The sequence below is a fragment of the Pygocentrus nattereri genome, chromosome 10 (assembly GCF_015220715.1).
Source record: "Pygocentrus nattereri isolate fPygNat1 chromosome 10, fPygNat1.pri, whole genome shotgun sequence".
Lineage (NCBI taxonomy): Eukaryota > Metazoa > Chordata > Actinopteri > Characiformes > Serrasalmidae > Pygocentrus > Pygocentrus nattereri.
In genome coordinates this window covers 39169476-39180218 of record NC_051220.1, presented here as the reverse complement: position 1 = coordinate 39180218, position 10743 = coordinate 39169476, and the positions used below count along the sequence as shown (strand labels likewise).

The following is a 10743-nucleotide window of genomic DNA, read 5'->3' as shown; positions in this document are numbered from 1 at the left end:
TTTCTCTCTCTACTCTCAGTGTCATTTAGAATCTTTCTCTCTCACAGAATTTTTTTCTGTCTGTCTCTCAGTAGCCCTCACTCAAACTCTCTCTCGCTTATTCAGAATCTCTCTCTCTCTCTCTCTCTCTCTCTCTCTCTCTCTCTCTCTCAGTAGCCCTCACTCAAACTCTCTCTCGCTTATTCAGAATCTCTCTCTCTCTCTCTCTCTCTCTCTCTCTCTCTCTCTCTCTCTCTCTCTCTCAGTAGCCCTCACTCAAACTCTCTCTCGCTTATTCAGAATCTCTCTCTCTCTCTCTCTCTCTCTCTCTCTCTCTCTCTCTCAGTAGCCCTCACTCAAACTCTCTCTCGCTTATTCAGAATCTCTCTCTCTCTCTCTCTCTCAGTAGCCCTTACTCAAACTCTCTCTCGCTTATTCAGAATCTCTCTCTCTCTCTCAGTAGCCCTCACTCAAACTCTCTCTCTCTCTCTCTCTCTCTCTCTCTCTCTCTCAGTAGCCCTCACTCAAACTCTCTCTCGCTTATTCAGAATCTCTCTCTCTCTCTCAGTAGCCCTCACTCAATCTCTCTCTCTCTCTCTCTCTCTCTCTCTCTCAGTAGCCCTCACTCAAACTCTCTCTCGCTTATTCAGAATCTCTCTCTCTCTCATTCTCTCTCTCTCTCTCTCTCTCAGTAGCCCTCACTCAATCTCTCTCTCTCTCTCTCTCTCTCTCTCTCTCTCTCTCTCAGTAGCCCTCACTCAAACTCTCTCTCTCTCTCTCTCTCTCTCTCTCTCTCAGTAGCCCTCACTCAAACTCTCTCTCTCTCTCTCTCTCTCTCTCTCTCAGTAGCCCTCACTCAAACTCTCTATCGCTTAATCAGAATCTCTCTCTCTCTCTCTCTCTCTCTCTCTCTCTCTCTCTCTCTCTCTGTCTTTCAGTAGCCCTCACTCAAACTCTCTCTCTCTCTCTCTGTCTTTCAGTAGCCCTCACTCAAACTCTCTCTCTCTCTCTCTGTCTTTCAGTAGCCCTCACTCAAACTCTCTACTCAGTTTCTCATTTAGAATCTCTCTCTCTCTCTCTCTCTCTCTCTCTCTCTCTCTAGCCCTCACTCTCCCACTGTCTCTCTCTCAAACTCTCTTTCTCTCTACTCAAAATGTCTGGGGATTGGGGGGGGGGGGGGGGGGGGGGGGGTGCGCGCGTGGACGAGTGTGTATGTGTTTGTGTGCGCGCGTGCCTGCGTGCGTGCGCGCGCGTATGTGCGCGTGCGCGGGTAGCGCTGGAGTTTGCCATGGCGCGCGCTGCTCCGCCGCTCAGCTCGGCGCGATCAGGCTGAAGGAGCCCAGCGAGAGAGACGGAGAGAGCGCGAGGAGAAGGAGAGAGAGAGAGAGAGAGACAGCGAGAGAGAGAGGAAGAGAGAGGGAAGAGGAGAAGGGAAGGGAGGCCGATGTGTTCGCCCCGCTGGAGGAGCACGCACACCCTGGAGCTGCTGGAGATGCCTCGGTGCGCCACGGAGAGGCGAAGAGCCTCGTGCACGCAGGTACGCGCACGTTAACCCCGCTGGAGCCTTCACCCACACCGCACGCGCGCACTGCCCACCCGCTAAACAGTCTGAAAACAATCGCCCCGTTATTGATCAGTTGTTAGTCGCCGCTGTGGGCTAAGCTAAGCTAAAGCTGCAGCTGGAACTTCGTGGAGAGATTGGGTTTGGTTGTTTATTTCGCTTTATTGACATTGGTTCTTGCTCTTCATTGCGCTCCGCGTGCTTTAGGATTAAACGGAACGTGCGCCGTGCGTGTGCGATGCATGTGCGGCGATACAGGCAGCGCAGCAATAAAGCAGGCGCAGCCAGCCTTTCTCACAGCGCCTGTGCACGGTGGGCTTTTATTTGCACCCTTTTGACTGGACTGTAAGTTCTCTAGGGGGCTCTGGCTGTTGGAGATGAGGGAAGTTGTGCTTTGAAAGGGTCTCCATGAGAGCAGAGCACCATTTTAGCTCGTGCACGGGCAGATTGTTATTGCCACTGCAGGCTGGAGTGTTTAAATGTGCTGCTTATTGAATGTCATCATTATTCGGTATAGAGATAAGAGTGGATTAGGCTGCATGCAGCTTGTATTATGCTTTCTTAGACACATTAAGTCTGGTCTAGGACAAAATAGTAATGTCAGTAGTGATATACCTTTGAAATACCTTACACGACTAGAATTAAGCTTAATCCCGGTCTGGGAAACTGGCCCGCTATTCTTGTCCTATTCTCAATATGAGTGGGAATTACAGTGTAGAATTGGGTGCAAAAAGCCAAATGTGCACATTGGCTGCTATTATATAGATTCTGCATACAATGCAATAGGCTGTACTGGAGCACTTGGTGGTAAATAAGCAAGCGGCAATTTTAATAACTTGACATCTGTATAGCTAATTAAAACACAGTGGTGCACAAATGCCAGCTGATAAGAGATAAGTTGGCAAAATTGATACGATTCACTGTTGGCACCCGTCCCCGAGTTAGGTGACAGCACCAAATATCCACAAATGTGGAGTAGCCTCTAAGAGCTTGACAGATGTAGTTCACGTAATGATTTAAATAGCCGTCAAGGTTTTATTGACAGTAAAGCTGAGCGTGTGCTGCAACTGGAGGTACAGCTGTGTTTCCAGCCCTTTTAGGCGGATGTGCCCGACCGCATTGATTTAATAGCCCGGCTCTGACTGTCCTCGGGCCAGGAATCATTACCATTGAGGGAGTGAGCTCACTGCCAGAGCATTGGAGCACGGACCTGTCCGTCATCATGGCATTTGACAGATTAAACACCTCAGTGCCCTTTACAAGTCTAAGAGCACCTAGATGCTGATGTCGCCAGTCTTTTCTCTCTCCCTCTCTCCCTCTCTCCCTCGCTCTCTTCACATGCTGATGACGGGCAGCGGAGAGATTCTATTTCATTCTGTCGTTTGCCTCCTTGCTTTTCTTTCCCTTTCTCTTTTTTCCTGCCTTATGAAAGGACAAAGGTTCTTTCAGTGCCTGCTCATATCTATTAAACCATTTGCATAAGGGGGAAAAATAAGTAACGGTGCACACACACGTATAAACACTCACACATCAATTATTAATGATGAGCACTTTTTTTTCCTGCCGTCTGCTTGTCTCTGAAGAGAACGCTTATCTATTTTCTGTTAAAACAGGTAAATGGAGCCCGATTCCCCGCGCGAGCGAGGCTGTGTCATTCAGAGACCAGTGGGCTGTGACCAGAGAGGAGGGCGCCGCTGATAAACCAGACGTTTTTTTTTTGGTCCACGCGCGCACTTAAACTAGCCCTCCGTGGCCTCGGAGTGAAAATGTGATGAGCTTTCGCTATCAGTCCCAGCCAAAGCATGGATGGAGGCAAACGAGGGAGGCACGCGAGTTAATGAGACCATTGCTCTTGTGTTGGGGGGGTGGCTTAGGAGAGGCAATTACAGGAGGATTACCCGCACACTTCTCCAGCACGACGCACGCTCTGCCGTGGCAAGCTTCAAGAGCCGCTAAAAACTTTGCCCTGGTGGAATTTATTCATTTTTTGCTTTGATTACCTGCAGCTCTTCTCCTCGGTTACTGTTGTTTTGTCTTTTTTCCCCCCCTTGCAAAAATGGAGTTACAGGTGCGAATACGGAATAAAGATGTGACGGCGTTTATTAGGCCGTGGATACCGATACTTTTAGGCCTTCACATGCAGTTTTCCTGGGCCACGACGTGCCCAGAGGAATGCCGCTGTGACCGGACCTTTGTGTATTGCAACGAAAGGAGTCTAACTTCAGTGCCTCTGGGGGTAGGTGAGGGCTATAAGACCCTTTACCTCCACAACAACCAAATCAACAATGCTGGATTTCCGTTGGAGCTGCACAACGTTGCCTCGGTGGAGACGGTGTATCTCTATGGCAACCAGCTAGACGAGTTTCCCATCAACTTGCCCAAAAACACGCGGGTGCTCCATCTGCAGGAGAACAACATCCAGACTGTTTCTCGGGCTGCCCTGGGCCAGCTTCTGCGGCTCGAGGAGCTTTATCTAGATGACAACTCCATCTCCACCGTGGGGGTGGAGGAAGGGGCTTTCAGAGAGGCTATCAGCCTCAAAATCCTCTTCCTCACCAAAAACCATCTCAGCAGCGTTCCCATAGGGCTCCCCGAGGAGCTCAAGGAGCTTCGCCTGGATGAGAACAGGATAGCCCTGATAACAGAAGATGCGTTTGAGAACGTGACTGGACTGGAACGCCTCCTGCTGGATGGCAACCTTCTCACAGACGAGGGCCTGGCGCAAAGAGCCTTCCAGGGTTTGTCCAATCTCAAAACACTGTCGATAGCGCGCAACTCCTTGATGCTCCCTCCTCCTAACCTGCCCACCAAGAGTTTAGTCAAGCTCAACTTGCAGGATAACCTGATGAATGAGATCCCTTTGACGGCCTTCCATGGCCTCCACCGCCTGGAGAGACTAGACATTTCCAACAACCAGCTGCAGTCCCTCACACAGGGGGTCTTTGACGGCCTCCTCAGCCTGAGACAGCTCACTGTTCGGAACAACCTCTGGCTCTGTGACTGCAACATTAAATGGGTCATATTGTGGCTCAAGTCCCTGCCGGCCACCCTCAACGTCCGCGGCTTCATGTGCCAGCGGCCCGAGAGTGTGCGTGGTATGGTAATCAGAGAGCTGAACCTGGAGCTGATCCAGTGTCCCAGCAGCACAGCCACAGTGCCACGATTCACACGGCAGCCCACACTGGCTTTTTCCCCCACCGCTGAGTCATCAGCCACTGAAACAGCCTTCTTCTCGCCTCTTGTTCCTACTCCTAGCTCCTCGCCCTTTACGCCCACCCTGCCGACCACGAGCGCAGACGGCAGGCGAAGGACGGATGCCCCGGAGAGTCCCGAGCAGGAATCTCTGCGAGTTTCTTTCATCGTATTGAACAGCTCTAGTGTTCAAGTAAACTGGATATCCACCTTCACCGTCACGGCCTATAAGGTTACTTGGGTCAAGCTGGGTCACAGTTTGGTCAACGACCCTTTGCAGGAGACTATGGTTGACGGGGTGCAACAGGGAATCAGGCTGACCAGCTTGGAGGCCAAATCCATTTACCGGATTTGTGTGGACCCACTGGATGCTTTCAATAATTACCACCCGGGAGATGATACCATTTGCTCAGAGGTGATGACAAAGTCTGCTTCATTTGACTCGAATGAGAACACGGCGGGTCCTGAACAGGCCAGCCAGCAGGATCTCAGTTCCTCCATCCTGCTGGCGGGCCTAATCGGAGGGGCGGTTCTCATCGTTCTGGTGGTGCTGCTGAGCATATTCTGCTGGCACATGCACAAGAAGGGAAGCTCGGATTCGTCCAAATGGAAATACAACCGTGGGAGGAGAAAAGACGACTACTGCGAGGCGGGGACCAAAAAGGACAACTCCATCCTCGAAATGACTGAGACTAGCTTTCAGATAGTTTCTTTGAACAACGAACATCTCCTCAAAGGAGACTTCCGGATCCAACCCATTTACACTCCCAACGGAAGCGTTGGCTACAGAGACTGCCACATGGCCAACAACAGCACAGCTTATTACAAGAATAGCGTTCCAGAGTCTAACCCTTGCCATACATGATGGTTTTTCGAAAAAAAAAAAAAGGTATCATCCTTTGTATTCAAAATTCAACTTAAATACACTGTATAGTATATATTTCAAAGAGGAACTGTAAATGATGTAATTTATACTCTTATCAGTGATATCGCCTTCTTTTATATCCCCCCAGTAAAGCGCAAAAATGATTTATGATTTACTAGTTTCTCCTGTTGTATTACTACTGCAGAGACAGCCTTATAGAAACAGAGCTCGTAGAAAACGTGTCATGATCTCATCGACCTGGAGTGCGTATGCAGATACTTGTTTACATTGTTGTGCACAAAAATCACAGAAAGTGCCCAGAAATGCTTGGATATTTATGTGTAGAAGAAAGGCAGATGATGGAGAGTAGGAGTCTGGTGTGCTTGTGAGAGAGAGTGAGTGAGCGAGAAAGAGTGAGAAGCTACATTATTTATGCTCGACTTCTTTGTTCCTTAGTTACGCCACAAGATGGCACCTTTTTTCATTTCTGACATTAATTGGCACCTTCAAGCTTGTGCGTTAATCTGACTTACAGCATTCACCTGTGCGGTTTAAGCAGCCCTACTGCACATACAGAGAAATGCTTGTACTTGGCTTAATTAGAAGTACTGACAAACATTTTAGTGTGGAAACGGGTTGCTTAGTATGTGAACATTAAAATGGAACACATTCTGCACTAAAAACTGCAACAGCAAAAAAACAAGTATAAATTGGCACAGGTCTATTTTTTCGGTTGTTTTTTTTTTTTTTTTGCTTTGTTTTGCATTTTAGCCCCACAACAGGCACAGATGCAGCTCTTGTGATGTGAGACTGATGGATAAGTGTCCATTATCATTGTGCTTCTGGATGCCCGTCTATCCTCTTGTGTACATTTTGTGTACTTATGCTACAAAATTGGCCAGGTAACAGTGTTGGGAAGCTTTAGGCTGTAATGTATCAGATCAGGTAGATTCATTGCCCCATTACGTCGTCCTCTGGTTTAAAGGCTTCCATATTCTAATTTTACTGGTCTTGTTTCAGCTGTTGCGTTGCTAAACTTTGTGAAAAGTATCCAAAGTGAACCAATATTGTTTCTTTGCATATTTTCCATGATTTATTTCCAATAATAATCAATAAACATTGCCACGCTGATGACTACAGTAAGGATTTTACCGGTGCACTCGCCTCTAAGCAAATGCTTTCATTTTGTGCAGTCTGGTGAACGCTGGGAGTATTAATATTCGCCCACCGCTACACCCCCCAAACCCCCAGCCCCCCAACAGGAATGTCAAAGATATTCATGTGATCCTGTTGATGGGCCTAACCAACTATTTTTTACCATTCAGTCTTATGTAAATGTTTGGGCGCCCTTGGTCAGATGGCCTGTGTTGCTGATTTCTACAGAGAGCATATTTCATTTTAAAGCACAGGGTTTATTTGCTAAATTTAAAAATAGTTGACACATCGGTAAAAAAATAAAAATATAAAAAGAAAGCATGCACTAAAATGAGCAGAAAATGCCATATTTGAGTGAGTTCTCTATAGAAGATGTGTTAGAACTTATTTTCACTTAGAAAATCAACCAAACATGTCATCTGACATCTGCGTTCATATTTTTACATATGACTATATTTAACTACGACACTCCTACAAATCAAGCTGCTAAAAAAAGGGTTCTTTGGAGCAGAGATGCCATAGAAAAAAACACTTTTGGCTCCCAAAAACTTTTTACTAGATGGTTGTTTAAAGATTTACTGATGAGAGAGATGCAATACAATGTAAAGGTTCTATACCAATGAAAGGTTTTTCTTAGAACCATACACCAAACTTATACATAACGTATGGTTTTCTTCTTCTTCTTCTTCTTCTTCTTCTTCTTCTTCTTCTTCTTATTATTATTATTATTGAACAGTACTGTGCAAAAGTCAGAGACCACCCTTTCATTTATGTCCTTTCCAGTCAAAATTAAATACAAGTTATTCATTAAAAGTTATTCATCAGGAAAAATCAATCAATAGATGGTTCTTGAAAGATTTACTAAGAGAGTCACAATGTAAAGGTTCTGTACCGATGGAAAGTTTTTCTTAGAACCATATTAGAACTTATGCATAACTTATGGTTTCTTTTTCTTCTTTTTCTTCTTCTTCTTCTTCTTATTAATATTATTAGTATTATATTAATATTATTATTGAACAGTACTATGCGAAAGTCAGAGACCACCCTTTCATTTATGTCCTTTCCAGTCAAAATGGCTATTAAATACAAGTTATTCATTTTTCAATATCAATCTATCAATATATGGTTCTTGAAAGATTTACTAATCTTGTAATCAATGTAAACGTTCTGTACCAATGAAAAGTTTTTTTTCTTAGAACCATATTAGAACTTGTGCATAACTTATGGCTTCTTCTCCTCCTCCTTTTTTTTTATTTTTATTATTATTATTATACTGTACCGTGCAAAAGTCAGAGACCACCCTTATATGTAATTTCCAGTCAAAACGGCCTTTAAATACAAGTTATTCATTTTTCAGTGTTAGGAAAAAAGCAGAAAGCATACTGAGCAAAATTTCAAGCACATATGAAAATTATATTTAGGCAAAATATAACTGAGCAGTGAGAGTTTACTTGCTCTGAAATAAATAAATAAATAGATAAACACAAATAACATTAATACAAATACTGATTCTGTGTATGTTCATGCGTTTGCTTAACCAGTTCCAAACCTCTCCTCGACCTGGTTTGGCTAATCGATAATAATAGGAATTCTGACTAGCAAAAATATTTACTTTTTTAAAAAAAGCATGTTTTTATGGCATTTATGTGTATTTGTATTTATTCTAATATTATATAGTGTTTTACTGGCAATAAACACGTCTGAGTTAAATGGGTTTAAACACTTTGCTTAGGTGCCTGAGATGGATGCATTTAACAGAAAATTACCGAGAAGCGACTAAAACAAATAAATGTTTCAGTAATTAGTGTGTCCACTCTGTTACTGCCTCCTTTCCTTCCCTCTCAGAAAGGAGTCTCACTTTCAGTATCTGAGAAATCTTTTTGGGTATTTTTCCACTCCTCCAAAGTTCAGTCTTGGTTGTATTATCTGCTTTTCACAATCCAAACAATCCCAAACCCATTCAGTGGTGTTGAGGTCTGGACTCTGGGGTGGTCAGTCCATTGTTCAGCTTCTTTGTTTGATGTGTCCGTCTCCTTTTCTCAGTGAGGTTCTTCTTGACAGCTACGCATACTTTCAGACCCATAGCGCTGAGTGGTCTCACTGTGGAAGGATGGACAGAAACATCTGTGGATGTTTTCAGATCTGAAGCGGCTTGATTTTCACCTCTAAAGGAAAAATCTAGCAGGTCTTGCTTGTTAGAAGTCCCATTTTCTCTAAATCTTTAAAGTAATTTTTCGGAACTTTCTTATGAACGTGGATCATCCTGTCTAATCTCCTCAGAAATATCTCGTATGAAATCCAGTGGTCTCCGACTTTTGCACAGTACTGTAAATGTTTATGTTAGCGTTTTATTATGGGCTGAAAGGTTTATGGCTTTGCAGACTTCATCTGTCAGGTTGAAAAGCGTCCCCCCGCCCTACTTCCCCACCTAACAAATAAAAGGCAGCTATCAAAGGGGGTGGCCATTTCATCCCAAAGATAGAACCAGGTTATTGTTTGACGGATTGCATTATTAGTCTGGCTCCACAAAGTATGAGTAGCGTAATTTCACAGCTAATAATTCGCACACAGTAAATAACACAATAAACCCCCCGCCCAGCGCTTGTGGTTGTGACCTTTCGCTACCGTCTCTCAGGGTCTGTGAGAGACAGTAATTAGCTATTAAATCTGCACATCTGGGTCCTCCAGCTGTGTGGTCATCTCCAAATGAGCTACAGAATCCACCCCAGTTCCACCACACTCTGCAGCCTGCCCCAGAGACCGGTGGAAAGGCCAGGAGTGTCGGGCTGCAATATTAGCTCAGTTGCCGGGTTCAGTCTGATACACGTTTGCAATCACAAACAAAACATGGTAGAGGAGCGCACGACTGCGCCTCGATTCATTTCAATCAATTAATGCTGGAATTCCAATTTGATTGCAGACGTTCATGCCAGACGGCCGTTCCCTGCTCTGAGGGTTAATGGGTTTTGCGGCAGCGTCTCAGGCTTTTCTTTTTTTTTTTTCTTCCTCTTTGTCAGGAGAGACTGGTTTCAGATGGGCCTCTGTGAATAATCAATTAAAGTTTGGATTGTCAAGAAAGTAGCTGGTGTCACCAGAGTTCATTTACTACCGATAGCCTGCGCGGTAGAGGCCGCATGCGCAGGGTATGCATTTAGAATGACACAGATGGATGTGTGGGGGTGGCCAGGAGATTCATTTCAAACTGCTGGAGGGACATGGCAGGGTAAGGCATGAAATCTGTGTCACAATGGGTCTGCGCCTCACCCTTGGGTGAAAGAAACAGAAGGCTTGCACTGTGGTAAATTGAATATACGCACTGTAAAGCATGCCAGTAGGGGAGATGGAGCAGAGTGAAAAATTTAGCCCACTCCCCTGTTGTGAAAAAGCCCCGCAACATCAAAAGACTCATGAAACCAACATTTACCCTTAAACGCCTTGATGTGGATCGTTGCCGTTCTCTGAAGATATAACTCGAGAGAGATGGTCAGAGGGTGCAGCTCAGGTCATCAATAAACGTCAAGGCTGGTAATTAGTCATTGTAACAGTGTACTAACCTGCAGCAGCCAGGGCCCGTGCTAATATTGACACGTCTCCATGCTCAGGAACAATGCCGACCGGTGGCTGGGCATATAGATCTGCCTGCCTATGCCTTGACCTGATATGCATCTAGCTCTTTGGTCTACCTCCACAAGAACCCAAGATATTGTCCAGCTGTCGAGTCCGCGCACAGGCGAATATCGATCACTCCAGTGCTCTTTAGAATTATGAAAAATGGACTGGATTCGAGCCCCTCGCTGGCATTGACTCTCACAAGAACAAAAACAAGACAATCCTCTCTGAAGCTAGCGTAAATCCCCTCGGTAACTCTGATCTTGGACCAGATGAAGACGGAAAGCTGGTAAATATTTAATGAGCTCAAGCAAAAGCGGAGGAATTATAGAAACAAGGCACGACAAACACAAGTAGGTACTTCTTGAGCCTGGAGTGCTGG

General features: G+C 45.3%; 1 protein-coding gene across 1 annotated transcript; it reads left to right on the top strand.

The window, feature by feature from the left end:
- Positions 1–1215: 1215 nt before the first annotated feature.
- si:dkey-87k14.1 (leucine-rich repeat transmembrane protein FLRT2) lies at positions 1216–6736 on the top strand. The gene is made up of 2 exons (XM_017711271.2): positions 1216–1516; positions 3154–6736. The coding sequence occupies exon 2, from the start codon at positions 3597–3599 to the stop codon at positions 5595–5597; it is 2001 nt and encodes a 666-aa protein (XP_017566760.2). The 5' UTR covers positions 1216–1516; positions 3154–3596; the 3' UTR covers positions 5598–6736.
- Positions 6737–10743: the final 4007 nt, after the last annotated feature.

What these genes read in the sequence shown, in the direction of transcription:
- si:dkey-87k14.1 (XM_017711271.2), top strand. Translation starts at nt 3,597, where the DNA reads ATGGAGTTACAGGTGCGAATACGGAATAAAGATGTGACGGCGTTTATT.